This window comes from Canis lupus, chromosome X (genome assembly GCF_003254725.2).
Source record: "Canis lupus dingo isolate Sandy chromosome X, ASM325472v2, whole genome shotgun sequence".
Lineage (NCBI taxonomy): Eukaryota > Metazoa > Chordata > Mammalia > Carnivora > Canidae > Canis > Canis lupus.
In genome coordinates, this window is record NC_064281.1 from 122,881,219 (window position 1) to 122,898,080 (window position 16,862).

The window sequence follows — 16,862 nt, forward strand, 5'->3', positions numbered from 1 at the left end:
AGGCAGAGGGAGAAGCAGGCTCCATACACCGGGAGCCTGACGTGGGATTCGATCCCGGGTCTCCAGGATCGCGCCCTGGGCCAAAGGCAGGCGCTAAACCGCTGCGCCACCCAGGGATCCCTTAATGCCTCTTTTTTGAGTTACCTATAAATATACACTTTGCCAAGTATCATTTTGTCAGCCCCTATATATAAATCCAAGTACCTCACCTAAATAATTGAATTTTATTTTTCTTGCTGTCTTTCTTTCTTAGAAGTATAGAATATGCTATACTTAGAGAACAGAAATGCCCCAAGTTCAAATAGATGGTTTATGAACCAGAGTATATATGGAAGACTCTGTGCTGACGTTGCTTTTTGAGTGTCTGCAGCTTCTTTGGTTTAGATTGAAGCACTACCCTGAGCCTGTCCCTTCTTGGCCTTCCATCATTTGTTCTCTGCTTTCCTTTTGATTCATTGGGCATGCCAGAGAAATAGTCTGATTTACTCACATAATGCCAGTTTTTAGAATTGCTTGGTGAGGTGTGGGTAATTTATTTTGTGTGTGTTGTTGTGGCAAATTTGGGCCAGAAATTCAAAATTAGAAGTCCATGTCTCGGTTGAATATTTCTCCCTGAAAGAGAAATGGATTTCAAATTCTTACATGTTTAATTCTTCTTGAAATTCGTGAGTTTTGTATTTTATAATTATTCTACATTTTTTAAACTGTCAGGATAAACTACTCTTAGTTTCTTCTATTTTTTAGATTCTATTTCTTCATGAGACACACACACAGAGAGAGAGAGGCAGAGACACAGGCAGAGGGAGAAACAGGCTCCACGTAGGGAGCCTGACGTGGGACTTGATCCTGGGATTCCAGGATCATTATCAAACTTTCTTCTCTCTATATTTTTATTATGAAAAATGTCAAACATACAGCGTATTAGTTTATTAGGGCTGCTATAACAGATTCCCACAAAACTACAGGCTTTTTTTAAAAAAAATATTTATTTGAGAGAGAGAGAGAGAGAAAGCACACAAGCAGGTGGTGCGGCAGGCAGAGGGAGAAGGAGAAGCAGGCTCCCCTCAGTGGAGTAGGAAGCCTGATGCGGGCTCGATCCCAGGACCCTGGGATCATGACCTGGGCCAAAGGCAGATGCTAACCGACTGAGCCACCCAGGCACGCCCCACAAATCAGCAGGCTTAAAACAACAGAAATCTCTTCTCTCAGTTCTGGAGGCTAGAAGTCCAAAATCAAGGTACAGGCATGTGCCCACTCTCTCTGAATGAAAGCCCCTAGGAAGGAATGTTTCCTGCCTCTTCGGCTTCTGGCGGGTCCTGGGGTTCCTCACTCTAGCTCTACTGTACAGTGGCCTTTTTCCCTGTGTTCAAATTTTCCTCTTCTTATAAGGACACTAGTCATGGGGTTTAGGGCTCACCTGAATCCAGCATGACCGTATCTGGATCACATCTGGAAAGACCCTATTTCCAAATAAGACCACATTTCTGGATGGATCATGAATTTAGGGGGTCAACCTTATATCCAGTACCTATAGGAAGGTCAAAAAACAACCCTACAGTGCCCACCCATAGATCCACCCCCTAGGTTCTGCCATTAGCAGTTTACTATGGTTGCTTCATCACACACCTATGTCTGTAGTCCCACTTCGCTCTATTTTATTTTTGGGGCATTTCAGACTGAGTTGCGGGCATCACTTCAGTTCCTCCGAAATCAGTGCGCATACCCTTAACGGGAGCTCAAAATTTAATTATAGTTTCCAGTGTTTCGACTGTTGATCTCTAATAGTCACCAACCTGAGAAATCAAAAATGACCCAGGAAAAGGAAGTCTTCCAATGGGTTTGACGCGGTGTCTCCCACCTTGACTCTAGCTGTCCCATGGCCTCTTTCCTCTCTTTAAAGCAAACGTCGAGAAAGGACGATCTACAACCACGTCTCCTTCCCCCCATTGACATCGCTCCTGCCAAGGCCTCCAGGTGTTGCCAAGTCCAAGAAACGGTTTTCTGTCCTCATCCTACGTGCTTCTTGGCAGCAAGTGACACTGACATTGCTCATCTTGGTGCCCTTGAAACCGCGCTTCTCCCTGGCTCCTCCCCTCCCCCCGACGCTCCTCCTCCTCCCCGCCCATTTTCAGTGCAGGACCTTCCTCTGGAAGTTAGCCCGGGCCCTCCGGCCGCCTCCTCTGTCTCGGCGGGGCCCACCTCTGGGAAAAAGAAGCCACTCCTGCCATTTTAAGCGAAAGGAGGATTAAAGCCGGGAGACGCGAAGCCTGGAGGGCGGGGACCCGGCGAGCCGAGCCGCCCCGGCCCCGCCCCGGCCCCGCCCCGCTCCCGCTGGGAGCCCGCGGTGGGAGCCGGCCGAGCCCCGCCCTGCCGCCTTTCCCGCACGGAGCGTGCCCGCCGGAGGCACGTACAGCCAATCCGTGCGAAGGAGCGGCCCTGAGTGGCGTGAGCCTTGTCCAATCACCGGCGGGCCTGGCGAGCCGGCCTGCGCCCGAGCCAATGGGGGCGCGGGGCGGAGCTCGGGCGGAGGCGACGGTCACCTGATTTGCGGCGGCAGCGGCGGCCGAGGCAGTGGAGGCCGAGGCTGTGATGGCGGCGATGGCTGCGGCTCGGGTGCTGGCGGGGACGCGCCGGGCCCCAGCGCTCAGACAGATGCGGTGGCTGCCGCTGTTGCTGGTGGCGGTGGCGGCGGCGGAGCAGCAGGTGCCGCTGGTGCTGTGGTCGAGTGACCGGTGAGCGTGGCGGGCCGGGCCGGGGCAGGCTGCGCTGCGCGCCGCGGCGGCTGAGGCGCCCTCGCCCGGCTCCGGGGCTGTCCTCAGCGAGCGGCGGCCGAGGGGGGCAGAGGCGGACTGTCCCTTCCTCGGCGGCCCGTGGGGAGCCAGCCGGGTCAGAGCTCGGGGCCCCGCGCGTCACGATGGTCGCAAGCCTGCACCCCCCACTTGACAGCACCTCTTCTGTGCCCTGCCAGGGACTTGTGGGGTCCTGCGGCCAGCACCCACGAGGGCCACATCACCAGCGACATGCAGCTCTCTACCTACTTAGACCCCGCCCTGGAGCTGGGCCCCCGGAATGTGCTGCTGTTCCTGCAGGACAAGGTGCGCCCGCCCCAGCCCTCTCTCCCTGTCATCGGAAGAAGTCAGGCCCCCCTCCCCCCAGGACACCGAGCCCATTCCCCAGGGGAGGCTTCAGTGACCTTGTCCCAACCGTAGGGAAGTGTGGCTCCTCTCTTGGGAAGGCCTGCAGGAGAAGGTTCCGTGGGAACGGTGAGGGCCTTGAAATGGCACTGACTTGATTCGGTTGAAGCCCCGGGTGAGAGGCCAGATGCCTACCCAGTACCAAGCACTTATCCGAGCTACTCTATGTGGGGGGGATTATCATCCCCCTTTACAGATGAGAAGACTCGGGTCCAAGGACGGCAAATGACTTGCCTAGGGTCACTCAGCTAATGGGTGACAGAGCTGTGATCCTAACTTTGATGACGATAGTAGAGATAATTGAAAAATGATCACTTAATTGAGTGCTTCACATGCACGGTGCTAAGCTGATGTCATTATCTTGGATTCACTGCCAAGGGAACTAAGGCTGGTAGAGGTGCAACCATTGACGAATGATCTGTGGCTTATGCGCACCACACTTGGTTGGTTCCAGCCGGAGTCTGTCAGACACCCCCCACTTTGTGCTCAGGCACACAGTTTTCCCTGCCATACAGGTCTCTGCCTCCGAAGCAGGCATATGGACCATGAGAAGATTCTAGGGCAGTGTAGAATTGGTGTTTGGGAGCTTATTGAGCCTCTGCTTATTCCTTCCTCAGGGGTGGCCTGTGTGGCTCATTCTCCTGTGGTCTTGCTCAGTTGCTCTCTGGGCACGTCATGGTGGTCATGCTGGCCTCCACTCCTTCCAGGAGGTGGTAAATAATGTAGTTAGACGGGAACTCAGTTCTGGTTCTACTACTTACCACCCTTTGGATGTGGGAGATAATCTGTGAATGCCTGTTTCCTCCTCTGTACAATGAAGATACCACCTGTATCAGAAGACTGTGAGGAGCGATTCTTATAAGCCTCGTAAAACACCTTTCCGGGGTCCCCTTATGGGATCCATCCATTCATTCATTGGCCAAATATGGACTGCCTGTAGTGTCCCAGGTAGCAAGTGTTGGGGACATAGCAGCGAGCAGAGTAACCCAAGCCCCTCCCGGAGGAAGCTGGCAGCCTCGGGAGGGCAACAGGTACATGCTAAGTTGGTGTATGATATAATGGCAATGCTGCTGTAGTTTTCAGAGAAAGAAGCAGGCCATGGGAACAGAATGATTGGCGATACTGTTTAAGATAAGGGTGATCAGACGGGCTCACTGAGGAGGGCTATCTGAGCAGATACCTAAATGGAGGGAGGCACACAGCCATGTGGGTATGGGTGGAAGAGTGCTCCTGGCAGAGGGAACAGTAGGTGCAAAGGCCCTGGGCAAGGAGTGCGCTTGGTGAGCCCATGAAAGAGCTGGTGTGGCTGGAGTGTAGTAGAGGAGAGCCAGGTAGCCAGGTAGCCAAGGGATGACAACCGGGGAAAGGCTGGTTGCAGTTCTAAATGTGGCAGGAAGCTTTGGGCAATTTTGAGCAAGGAGTCCTGAGAGGACACGGTGGTGGTTCCTGGGCTTTCAGAATGAGAGCCAAACAGGGTTAGGATGCCTGTCTAGATGGCAGAGGAGGCTGGGCAAGTGTGTATACTAAACAGAATCAGGTTAGAGAAACGGATTAAGATCGCTTCTGGGCCTAACTGGGAAAAGCCAGAGGAAGCTGGGAGTCGGGTGGAGGGCAGGAGTTGAAGGACACGTCTAGGTTGCAGAGGAAAAGGGATGGGATCGTGGTTACTGTGGTCCGGAGAGCTCCAAGGACTTCAGTGCTCTTTCCAGCAGATTCTACCATCTTCCTCTCTCCCCTTCCACCAAAACCAGGCAGGGAAGGAACTTCTTGTTCTCTTTGAAAAAGGGTCTTGTCCAGGTTGGACATAGGCGGTGCTAGGCGTTGCAGCTGGCACGCAGGTTCTCCTTTTCTCTGACTTCCGCCCTGGGGATGGGGCGGCGGTGGCAGTGGGGGAGCTGCCGAAAATGTTCCTCGCTGTCCCCCAGCCCCTCCCCCAGCTTCCCTCTTCCCCAGCCAGTTCCTCATCTGAAGGCAGGTGGCTGACTCTGAATCTTGAGGTTACGAGTCAGCTGCCTGCAGATTGCCTTCCAACCCCATGACCACCTTCCATGTTTTCTCACCCTACCAGGAAGGAGAAAAAGAGAACCTCCCATTCCTCCACTCGCTACCCCCAAACGTGCCTTTGTCCACACTTTTGACTAGACTGTGTCTGATTGCAAATGAGATTTGGCTGTCCCTGCCCATGCGCAGGGAAGGTGTCTGCCCCCTGTCCTGGCCCAACCTTCTGAGGCACCTTCTCTGCTTCCCTACTAGCTGAGCATTGAGGACTTCACAGCATATGGCGGCGTGTTTGGAAACAAGCAGGATAGCGCCTTTTCTAACCTGGAGGTAAGAGTCCTCTCCCAGCCAAGGGCCATGGGGGCTCTCCTGCACTCTCTACCTCCATTCAATAAATACTGTGCCATTAGGAACCAGAGGTGCTGGCTTTAGAGGGTAGAAAGGCCTGAGATGTCAGGGACCAGGAGTGTGGGGTGTTTTCTTTCTGACTCTGAATAAGACCCTGGTGTGAGTGTGGGTGTGCCTGTGCCTTGCCCGAGAGGTTTGGGGGCTGGCTCAGGCCTGCTGGTCCCTTGCTAACCTATCCTTCTGTCTCTCCCTGGCCCCCAGAATGCCCTGGACCTGGCACCTTCCTCTCTGGTGCTTCCTGCTGTCGACTGGTATGCGGTCAGCACTCTGACCACTTACCTGCAGGAGAAGCTCGGGGCCAGCCCCCTGCACGTGGACCTGGCCACCCTGCGGGAGCTGAAACTCAATGCCAGCCTCCCGGCCTTGCTGCTTATCCGCCTGCCCTACACGTCCAGGTATGCCCCAGCTTCGGAGCCCAGAGAGTGGTGAGGCTCTGGGCTGTGGTGGCACAGGTCAGCCAGAGACAATGGTCCTCCCGTTTAGTCCCTTGAAGCCCGATCAGAAGGTGCTTTGTGTGTCCGGAAGAGGCGGGAAGGGCCTCTGGTCAGCGGGGACTCAGGAGTTAGTGCCCGGCACTGCGTGAGGCCTGTCGGGCCTCCAGAGATGTGGCAGACGTGGGCCCTGCTGGCGGGGGAGCTAGCTCCCTGAGCCGGGACATGTTCCCGGAGCAGCTGGCACAGGGGTGACGAGGGCAGGGCCAGGCAGTCAGCGAAGGTGCAGAGGGAGGAGTGAGCGTGGCCTCCAGAGCCCCCAGCTATACTGTGCTACTTGAACGCGGCCCGTGGGGAAGGACGGTGGCCTGGAGGGGAGGGTGTGCTGGAGGCGTAGACAGGAGCTGTCCCGAGGCGGTGGGGCGCTGTCCGGATTGCGGGGGCTCTCATGCTCTGCCTCTCTTCCACAGCTCAGGTCTCATGGCACCGAGGGAGGTTCTCACGGGCAATGGTGAGTAGCAGGGTCAGGGAGGGCACACGTTTTCCAGCCTTGCTCAGCCCTTGGCTGCAGAGAGCTGCCTCGCGGCTCCTCCTCAGTCCCTCTTCATTCCCAGGGCGGCTCCCCTGCTCCCCGGAACAACTGGCAGCTGAGCAGAAAGATGCCGGCCCCCTGGGCCTCGCCCCTCCACAGCTGGGCAGAGGTGTTAGGGCATCTGTGGGCCTTCCGAGTGAGAGCCTGTGGAGCCAGTCTCCACTCCAGCAGCGCAAGTCCTAGAAGTTTGGGTTTGGGAGACCAGCAACGTTTCAAAAAACAGTTCTGAGGGCTCCTTTTCTGCTATAAAAGGCAGTCGTTCCCCACGGAAAGGTCATTGAAAACGTATAGGCGGATTTGGAGTTTTCTTGATCTCTGTGTCTTGTGTAAGTTAGTTGGGGCTTGGCATTAGGGAGCCAACTACTGAGGCCGGCTGCAGGTTTCCCCAGGGAGGCTGGGGTGGACGGGTAGGAGGAGTAGCTGCTCGTGGGGGGCCTTGGTGGAAACGGAAAACACGAGTGAATCTGGATGGGAGCTGGCTCTGGGAAGGTCTCAGCGCCCCACCACAGAGGACGTGCCAGTTGCCAGGGGTGGGAGATGTCTGCTGGTCCCCACCCCAACGACAGGATCCCCCTGAACCCCACTAATGTGGCGCATGGAAGGGCCCGGCCTCATGTCAGCAGTCTTCTGCGTGGGACGGCCAGATGGTTTCTAGCCGGCGTTAGGGTGTTGCTGTGAGGAGCTGCCCACGACCTGGTCCTTTGCTCTCCCTGTTGCTCCTCAGATGAGGTCATCGGGCAGGTGCTGAGCACACTCAAGTCTGAAGATGTCCCGTACACAGCAGCCCTCACAGCGGTCCGCCCTTCCAGGGTAGGCAGCGTAGCCTTCGGCAGGGCTCTGGGAGGTGTGGGCAGCCACCGCAGGGCGAGTGGGCCTGGAGGGTGTGTGGCTCTGAGCAGAGTGCCTTAGGGGGGTCGCCTTCTTCCCTGGGCCTGTGGAGGCCGCGGTGGGGGGACCAGGATGGACCAGAAAGTCCTGCTTCCTCCTTCCAGGCGGCAGCTTTCCTTCTTGTCCGGTGGGTCTTATTTCCTGGCTTGGTCGGACGGTATGTCCAAGTGTTCCTACTTTGGGGAGACCAGGAACATCATAGGGCTTAGGGCTCAGCCAGGCAAAGCTTCCTGGAGAGGGGCCTCTGAGCACGACCAATAGAACTGCAGATGCTAGACTGGGTGCCCAGTGGGGACACTGAGCTCAGGTCATGTGATTCTGGGCCATTCTGAGAGAAGGCTTGTGGGTTGTTTGTGCAGGTGGCCCGTGATGTAGCCATGGTGGCCGGGGGGCTAGGTCGCCAGCTGCTGCAGAAACAGCTAGCGTCGGCTACGGTCTATCCCCCTGTGAGTTACAATGATACTGCCCCCCGGATCCTGTTCTGGGCCCAGAACTTCTCGGTGGCATACAGGGACCATTGGGAGGATCTGACCTTCCTCACCTTTGGGATCCAGGAGCTCAACCTGACTGGATCCTTCTGGAATGACTCCTACGCCAGGTAAGGGCAGGTACCTGTCCCTGCAGGTGGGTGGGTATGGGGGAGGCGTTCACTGTGGGAAGCAGATGGGATAGTGGGGTGGGGCTGCTGGAGGGCTCTTGGGATGGGGCTTGCTCAAGAGTTTTGCCTCTCCATGCCTTCTAGTCCTTTTCTGGAACCTTGGTTGTTAACACTTCCCAGTCACCTGGGAACCTGACACTCCCCTACCCCTACCCCTACCCCTGCCCTTAACAGCCTCAAGGCAACTGCCCAGGGGCATCTCCCAGGCCTGAGGTCCTTTAAAGGCTTCTGTACCCTCCCTGTGTGGAGAGACAGATACTGACGGACAGACTACCTTTATCCCCAAAGCCCAATCTAGGCATCTCAGTAACCTCAAGGGGGAGCTGAAAGGAGGGGCGGTGGGCTCAGGGAAATCAGAAGAAGGTGCTTTCAGCTGGAGGTGCGGAACCTGGGTGCTGGTTTCTGAGCTAGGTGTGATAGGGCATCAGTTTTCCCATTTGTCGTGGGCGGGGGCACTGCTTCCCAGGAGGCTGTAAGGACCTGGGACAGCATAGATGGGCTAGGCCTGAGGAGCTCGCTCTCCCGGCTCACCTCTTACTCTGGCCCTGCAGGCTTTCGCTGACCTATGAGGAACTCTTTGGTACCACAGTGACATTCAGGTGAGTCGGAGGGGCAGTTGACATGTGGGCAGGCTGGCGTGGCTCCAGCCTTCCCAGCTGCCTGACACCCCACATGCCTGCCTCAGGTTCATTCTGGCCAACCGCTTCTACCCAGTGTCTGCCCGGCACTGGTTTACCATGGAGCGCCTCGAAATCCACAGCAATGGCTCTGTCGCCTACTTCAATGCCTCCCAGGTCACGGGGCCCAGCATCTACTCCTTTCACTGCGAGTATGTCAGCAGCCTTAGCAAGAACGGCAATCTCCTCGTGCCCCGCCTGCAGCCATCTCTCTGGGAGGTGACTCTTCGGGACTTCCAGGTAGGGAATGTGGGGCCCAGACTGGAGATAGTGGGGTACTGGTAGAGAGGCGGGAGGGAGCAGAGACCCGATGGCGTCGCAGCATCTCTAGGTCCGGGCTCGGGCTCGGACATGTACTCCAGAGTCCTATCCCACAGTGCTCCCATCCCACGAGATTTGGACTACCCACTAACTTGGGCACGATGGCCCTCACCGGGTGTCCCTCGGTGTGGGGCCACATGGTCCTTTCTCTCCCCTCCCAGATCCAAGCGTTCAACGTGAGCGGCGAGCAGTTCTCCTACGCCAGTGACTGTGCGGGCTTCTTCTCCCCGGGCATCTGGATGGGGCTGCTTACCTCTCTGTTCATGCTGTTCATCTTCACCTATGGCTTGCACATGATCCTCAGTCTCAAGACCATGGACCGCTTTGACGACCACAAGGGCCCCACCATCTCTTTGACCCAGATCGTGTGACCTTATTCCTGTGGGGGGGTTGCAGGCGTGATGGTGTCCAGGTTGTCACTTTCCCACCTCCAGGCATCCTGGACTGAAGGGCTTCCCCTCTTCCTAACCGTAGCATGAACCCCCAGTTTCCCTCAGCCTGTCTTGTTCCCTGTTCAACCCACTGAGGGGCTTCCCACCCCTATTTGTACCAACAAGGTGTACATATTCTTCATAGATAGTAGACAAATCTCCCAGGCCCGGTCATTGTAGGAGAGGTCATGAGTTCTAGGACCCTTCTCCTCCCCCTTATTTATTCTCATCTCCATCTTCACCCCTTGCTGTTTATAGTGCTTTTGTGTAGCAAATGCTCCCTCCCCGGGCTTAAGGGGGTCCCTGCAGCAGCTACAAGCTGGAGGTTCCCTGAGTTTGGGGGGTGTGGAAGTACTATTTAACCGTCCTGCTTGGCTGGTGTCCTTGTCTTTTGGTGATGTTGTGCTAATAATAAGCAGTACATTGGGGTTTATCTCTGTGGCCCGAGAACCAAGGGGCCTCCACAGCAGCTGGTCCGGGGGTGATCACTGGTTTTCTGGCACGTTCCAGCCAGGAGTGCCTGGCAGGAGCCTGGGTTTCTCGGTGGTTTCCTTCCTAATAAAATAAAGACAGGTTGACACGCTCCGGCCTCTTGTCCCTCATTTCTGCGCTGGGCACAGGGGATGCCCTGGGCTGAGGGCTGCCGCGGGAGGCGCCCGGATGTGCCGCACCGGAGCCAGGCCCAAGGGGAGGCCGGAGGGTCTCGGGCAAGCCGGGCCCGGCGGGCGACGCTACGGAGGGCCTGCGGCGCGCGGGCAGGGCGCGGCGGCCGGCGCCCGCGGGGAGGGGCCCGTCGTGACAATAGCCGCCCTGCCGTCCCGCGGGCCGCCCCCGGCTGCCGCAGCAGCGCGCGCCCGCCGCGCCCAGCCTCGGGGGGGGGGGGGGGGGGGGGGCGGGGCGGGGCGGGGCGGGGGGCGCGCGGCTCCCGCGCACGGATCCCTCGCGGCCGCAGCACCGGCCGCCGGCCGCCCCGCCCCGCCCGCCCCTCTCCGGCCCCCTCGGGGCCCTCGGCGGGCGGGGCCGGCCGCGCAACGGCGCTGGCGCTGGGGCCCGGGCCCGGGCCGCCCCTCCGGGCCGCGCGCCGGGGAGGCGGGGGCCCCGGCGGGCGCGGCGGGACGCGGGGAGGGGCCGGGACTCTTTGACGCGGCGGAGGGGTCAAGCGGCGTCGGCCGCCGCCATCTTTGGTCCAGTGCGGCGGCGGCAGCGGCGGCGGCTGTGGTGAAGGAGGAGGAGGAGGAGCGTCGCGCGCTGCCAGCTAGGCCTGACCATGGACGAGGAATACGATGTGATCGTGCTGGGGACCGGCCTCACCGTAAGTGCGGCCTCGGGCGCCCGGGAGCCCGCACCGGCCTCCTCCCCGCGGCGCCGCCGCCCCCGGCCGCCGCCCCCATCCTCCGGCGCGGCCGCCGCGCTGCCTCCCCGGCGCCCGGCTTCCCGAGACGACAGCCCCGTGCCCAACCCCCACCTCCTCCCCCGTCCGCGACATCGTCTTCTCGACCGCCGTGGCCCCGTCTCCGTGACACGGCCCCCTCCCTGGCCGCCCCCGGGGCCCGACCCCCGGCCCGTCCCTCCGTCCCTCCCTGTCGAGGCCTCCTGGGCCCGAAGACGCAGCCCCGTCGGCCCGAGGCCCCCCCCTCCGTGCCCCCGACCCCGCCCACCCGGCCCCCACCCGTCATCCGCGCCCCTCACCCGCCCAGCATCCCCCCCTCCCCCGGCCTGTGGTGGTTCCGGTGGGGATGAAGTACAAGGACCCTGGCTGAGGGGGGCTTCGCCTGCGTGGGCCGTCCTCCTGCGTTCCTGGTTTCTCATGGGGCCCGGGGACCCAGGGAATGTTCCAGAAGGAGCAGCAGTGGGGCCAGTGAGCACATTCCCGCTACCCCACCACGGTTTCCCATGGAGATTTCGGGCGGAGTAGTATGTGCAGCCTTTGTCCTTGGCCTGCTGACAGTAACTGCCGAGGGCGTTTCTGCTCCCCCTTCCCCGGACCCTCCTGGACAGCTCCCCTGGAGACACTGCTCTGCCCGTGTCAGGGTGCCCGAGCCCCTCCCGTGGCTGGGCAGGCACAGGGTCTGAGGCTCCTGTCCTTTGAGGGAAGAGCAGCCCAGGGTGGGGCCTGAGATTGCGGGACAGTGCTCGGCCTTTCTTCACTTCCCTTTCTGGTGCCCTTGGCTGTTCAGCTGGATCTCCTCCTCTGTGGCTCATTGTGTCTCGTCTGCCTTTAAGCGTGGCCCTACCTAGGTAGAGGACTTTCTTGGCATGGAAGTTGCCAGAAGACCATCCTTGGGTCTGCTGGACGCTCTTTTTTTCAGCACCGTCGTTATTTGTCTTCCCTCATTCAACCCTTTGCCCAGCAAAGTTACAACAGAGACTGGCCCGGTGAAGCGGTCACCCCTGATTTTAGGCAAGGCAGCCTAAAAGGTGGAAGGACCTTTCACTGGGGCAAAGTTGCTAGCTTTGCTCTCCTCTCAGATTTAGGGTGGGGAACAAATCAGGGCTGCGGGTGGGAACGTGGGCAGGTGGGAGTGCCGCGCATGTTGCCCTCTTCCCCAGGAATGTATCTTGTCGGGCATCATGTCCGTGAACGGCAAGAAAGTGCTGCATATGGACCGGAACCCCTACTATGGGGGTGAGAGCTCCTCCATCACACCCCTGGAAGAGGTGAGGCTGCCAGGCCTGGACCCATCCCCCAGTAACCTCTCCCGTAGGGTGCCACAGCAGCTCCCCAGGTTTTCTGGGAAGGGGGGCAGGGACAGGAAGCGATGGTCCTCGAGGTGCCTCTCTTTCTCCTGATTGCAGCTCTATAAGCGTTTTCAATTGCTGGAGGGGCCCCCTGAGGCAATGGGCAGGGGCCGAGACTGGAACGTTGACCTGATCCCGAAGTTCCTCATGGCCAATGGTGAGAGGGATGAAAGAGATATTGTGGGGGGTGGTTAGGATGACCAGAGTAGGGTCAGGCTCCCGAAAAGGGACAGCCACACCAGCTAGGGAGCTTCTGGGGGGAAGTATGCTGATGTTGTTTTCACCCCACCGCCTCACAGGGCAGCTGGTAAAGATGCTGCTGTATACAGAGGTGACACGCTACCTGGACTTCAAGGTGGTGGAGGGCAGCTTCGTCTACAAGGGGGGAAAGATCTATAAAGTGCCATCCACTGAGACCGAAGCCTTGGCTTCCAGTGAGTACACGTTCCCATGGCGAGGGGCAGAGAGCAGGGTGCCCCTTGCCCAAGGGAGCGTTCCCCATGCAGTACCGGAAGCCCGCTTGCTCTGTGCTCCCTCAGTTGCCTTGAGCCGCACGATGGATGCCTGGAGGGAAGTCCACATGCCGAGGGGAATGCGTGGGTGGTTGCTCTATCTTGAAAGACTTAAGCCTTTTGACAAGGGCTGGACTCGACCGGTGAAACATCCCCAAGTGTTGCAGCCAGGAGGGTCCTCAGAGCTTGTCCAGTCCAATCCCCTCTTTGTACAGATGGGGAAACTGAGGCCAAGAAGCTCAGAGAGGCTAATTTAAAGTTAACACTGCTGTCAGCAGCAAAACACAGCTGGGAGCAGGGTGCCCGCTTTCCTGGTCTGCCTGGTGGTAAGGAGATGTTCCCGGTCTGTGGCGTGAGGGTTCTTCTCACGTTGCCTCCATAGATCTGATGGGCATGTTTGAGAAACGCCGTTTCCGCAAGTTCCTGGTATTTGTGGCAAACTTTGATGAAAATGACCCCAAGACCTTCGAGGGTGTTGACCCCCAGAGCACCAGCATGCGTGACGTCTACCGGAAGTTTGACTTGGGCCAGGATGTCATCGACTTCACTGGCCATGCCCTGGCCCTCTACCGCACTGATGAGTGAGGGGAAGCTGGCATGGCAGACCGCCCCCTGTTGGCCTGCACCCCGCTCTCCCCATTCCCATGTGCCGCTCCCTTGACCCGCCCTGCACATTTCTCGTACTCAGCCACATGCTCATCCATTGCCTTTTTTTGTTGTTCCTTCTTTGCATTTATTTGACCCGTAATCTTCCCCAGGCTGTAGAGGGTGGTGGGGGAGGTCAGCCTGGTGCTTGGGGGGAGGTGAGCTGGGTTTGCTGCCGCTGGAGCCTCTTCTCTTGACCCGGTCCCCCCAGCTACCTGGACCAGCCCTGTCTTGAGACCATCAACCGCATCAAGTTGTACAGTGAGTCCCTGGCTCGGTATGGAAAGAGTCCTTATTTGTACCCACTCTACGGCCTTGGTGAGCTGCCCCAGGGCTTTGCAAGGTGAGGGCTTGGTTTCTTTCTGGTGACAGAACTCAGGAGGACTAAAGCCAAGAATGGAAATGGCCCCCCTGAGCATCTAGCATTCGTAGTTTCCCGGCGTGGTCTAATTTACTTCATGCCGTGCTTGGGTGACAGGGTGGGGGGCAGTGTGCTGCAGCAGGGCGTTGAAGTGCAGGCCTGCACCAGCAGGCTTGCTTGGCTTCCAGCCTGAGTCAGGCAGCACCAGGGCTGGTCCTGGAGCCTTAGAACCTGGAGTCAGAGGGCTTTTCCAGAGGCCTTTGTTCTGTTCCCCAGACTGTTCCCCAGAGGAGCTAGCTGTACCTTCAGGCCACCCTCATACTAGCTCTTTGCAGAATATTCTAGGTGGAAGCTCCAGAGAGGAAGGAGTACTCCAGATAAAATCCCGAGTCTGTGGCAGTGACAGAGCTGGGAAGAACCACCAGGTCTCCTGAGCTCTGCCTGCCTAGGGCAGCCTTCTCTGTACCCCACTGCTGGTGGAGGGAGCGCACAGTGGCACTAGTCCCTGTTTCCTCCTGGAAAGGGGATTCTTTGGTCGTTCTCCCCACCACAGATTGAGTGCCATCTACGGAGGGACATACATGCTGAACAAACCTGTGGATGACATCATCATGGAGAATGGCAAGGTGGTGGGTGTGAAGTCTGAGGGAGAGGTACGTCGTCGCCACAGTGCAAGCATCATGGTCTGGGTGGGGCTTGGCCGCTTTCAGGGCACTTTGCCCAGTGAGTGACTCTGGCCCTGCTGGGCCTGCTGCTAATCAGGTCCAAGAGCCTTGGGCTGGGGACCAGAGCTCCAAAAGAAGTCCACGTAGCTAATTCTGTTGGCGAGAGGTATCTCAAACCCACGTGCCGCGTCAGGGACCAGGGAGTGTTCTTGATCACAGTGTCTCAGCAGAAGGGTTTTCCCAGCCCTGCATAGGGGAGCCAGCTCCCTGAGGTACAGGATGAAGCGGAACACTACAGGAGAGTCAGTGGTGACAGCTCAGAGGAGCATAGTGCCGGCCCTCACTGTGCACTCAGCCCCACAACCACCCAGGGGAGTGCTTGGATGGGCCCGCTGGTGTCTTCACAGGTGGCCCGCTGCAAGCAGCTGATCTGTGACCCCAGCTACATTCCGGACCGAGTGCGGAAGGCCGGTCAGGTTATCCGCATCATCTGTATCCTCAGCCACCCCATCAAGAACACCAATGATGCCAACTCCTGCCAAATCATTATCCCCCAGAACCAAGTTAACAGGAAGTCAGGTAGTTGAGTCTCACGTGACTTCTTCCAGTGTGTTCTCTCTTGAGAGTGGCTTTGCCTTTCTCTGTCACTCTTGGGACTGCCTAATCCCTGCATGGAAGGACGGGGACCTGCGTAGCAGTCCCCACGGCTTGGGGCCTTAGTGATTAGGTGGCTTGGACTCTCCTCCTCTGTGAGGGTGGGTTTGGATGCTGCTTGCTGGGCAGGGCTGGGGAGGAGTGGGCCCGCACACCTGAATCGAGTCCAGCCTCCAGGAGCCCTGTGCCCATGTTAACGGAGACCCTTCTTGTGGGCAGACATCTACGTGTGCATGATCTCCTACGCACACAACGTGGCTGCACAGGGCAAGTACATCGCCATTGCCAGCACCACAGTGGAGACAGCTGAGCCGGAGAAGGAGGTTGAGCCTGCCCTGGAGCTCCTGGAGCCCATTGACCAGAAGTGAGGGGCTGGGGCCGAGGCTGAGGCTGGGGGGAAAGAAGGGGGCCAAGGGGCTGGGGGGCAGAGACCAAGGAGACGAAGGCTTGTTGCGAGGTCTTCCCCCTCCCCTCTCTGCCCCTCAGGTTTGTGGCCATCAGTGACTTATACGAGCCCATTGATGACGGTTCTGAGAGCCAGGTAAGCAGGCTGTCTTGGCCCCAGCTCCTAGCTGCTCACCCAGGGCCCCTGCCCGACTCACCTTGGCCCTGGGCTCTGGATGTTTCCAGGTGTTCTGTTCCTGCTCCTATGATGCCACCACACACTTCGAGACAACCTGCAATGACATCAAAGACATCTACAAGCGCATGGCAGGCTCCGCTTTTGACTTTGAGAACATGAAGCGCAAACAGAATGACGTGTTTGGAGAAGCTGACCAGTGATTGGCGACCCCACCCCACCCCAGCCCTTGGTGCCCCCTCTCCTGACCCAAGTCTGTTCTCCTCGAGGGCTGGGGAGATGGGTGTGGCTGGGCACCCCGGTTTCCAGCATTCTCTGCTTCCCCCACCACATTCTACATTCCTGTCACCCACCTCATTGATTCACTGACCAAATCCTTAACCTTAGCGATGGTTTGGGAGACGGGGGGTTGGATAGCATCCTCTTTCTTGGCCCTTCCTTATTCTGGGAAAAGAGGGTTCTTCTCCTTGTGTGTGTCTCTTCCCCCTCCACTCCTAATTCTTCTGCTCTGTTTGGGAAGAATGTGGAGGAAAAGCTGACTTCTGCCCCCACTGCTCTTACCCCTACTGTAGTGGCCTTTGGAGATGCCCCCTGCCTCCCCCCACCAACTCTCTTGTGTGTTGGAGAGAAGGGGCCCTCCCAGCACAAAGTTGCATTCCTCCCCCCCCTCCGCCCCGCCCTCGTTAATTTATTCTAATTTATTAACTCTGGCCCGCCCGATCTGAGAAGGGAGCACTGTGCCTCTCGCCGCAGCCTTGTGGTGCGGCCTGGGAGGGGAGAGGGCTTGGGTGCGGCCCAGTTGAAGGTTGATCTTGCTGTTTTTGTTTCTTGTTTTTGTGTTTGTGTTCTCTGGCATTTGCTGAGAGAGAAAAGAAATGTGAGCAAAGCAGAAGGAGGTGGGAAAATGGATCCAAACCCCAGTATGCCCTACCCCACCCCACGACCTGTCCCTTAGTGGTGGGAACCCCTTACCTTGCAAAGTGAATGTGTCCCCTTCCCCAACCTCTAGTGTATTTCACAGAAAACTTCCCAATAAAACTGTGTTGAAACCTGAGCCCAGATCTTTAGCCTTATTTCCCAAACCTGGGCAGTGGGCGGGGCGCCGGCT

At 58.2% G+C, this 16,862-nt stretch overlaps 2 protein-coding genes and 1 long non-coding RNA gene across 3 annotated transcripts; 2 read left to right on the forward strand and 1 right to left on the reverse strand.

The window, feature by feature from the left end:
- The first annotated feature begins 2,530 nt into the window (after positions 1 to 2,530).
- On the forward strand, positions 2,531 to 10,181 carry ATP6AP1 (ATPase H+ transporting accessory protein 1). The gene is made up of 10 exons (XM_025460563.3): positions 2,531 to 2,732; positions 2,969 to 3,095; positions 5,448 to 5,522; positions 5,802 to 5,995; positions 6,502 to 6,542; positions 7,348 to 7,433; positions 7,871 to 8,109; positions 8,721 to 8,768; positions 8,855 to 9,086; positions 9,329 to 10,181. The coding sequence occupies exons 1-10, from the start codon at positions 2,590 to 2,592 to the stop codon at positions 9,536 to 9,538; spliced, it is 1,395 nt and encodes a 464-aa protein (XP_025316348.1). The 5' UTR covers positions 2,531 to 2,589; the 3' UTR covers positions 9,539 to 10,181.
- Positions 10,182 to 10,730: 549 nt separating this feature from the next.
- On the forward strand, positions 10,731 to 16,808 carry GDI1 (GDP dissociation inhibitor 1). The gene is made up of 11 exons (XM_025460561.3): positions 10,731 to 10,910; positions 12,149 to 12,256; positions 12,395 to 12,494; positions 12,637 to 12,771; positions 13,232 to 13,430; positions 13,706 to 13,837; positions 14,409 to 14,508; positions 14,928 to 15,099; positions 15,394 to 15,538; positions 15,661 to 15,715; positions 15,805 to 16,808. Exons 1-11 carry the CDS (start codon positions 10,866 to 10,868, stop codon positions 15,955 to 15,957), a joined length of 1,344 nt encoding a protein of 447 aa, XP_025316346.1. The 5' UTR covers positions 10,731 to 10,865; the 3' UTR covers positions 15,958 to 16,808.
- On the reverse strand, positions 13,558 to 15,853 carry LOC118353650 (uncharacterized). Its single transcript, XR_004812907.2, has 2 exons — positions 15,777 to 15,853; positions 13,558 to 15,564 (listed from the first exon to the last, which is right to left on the reverse strand). It is a non-coding gene; the product is annotated as an uncharacterized LOC118353650 (long non-coding RNA).
- Positions 16,809 to 16,862: the final 54 nt, after the last annotated feature.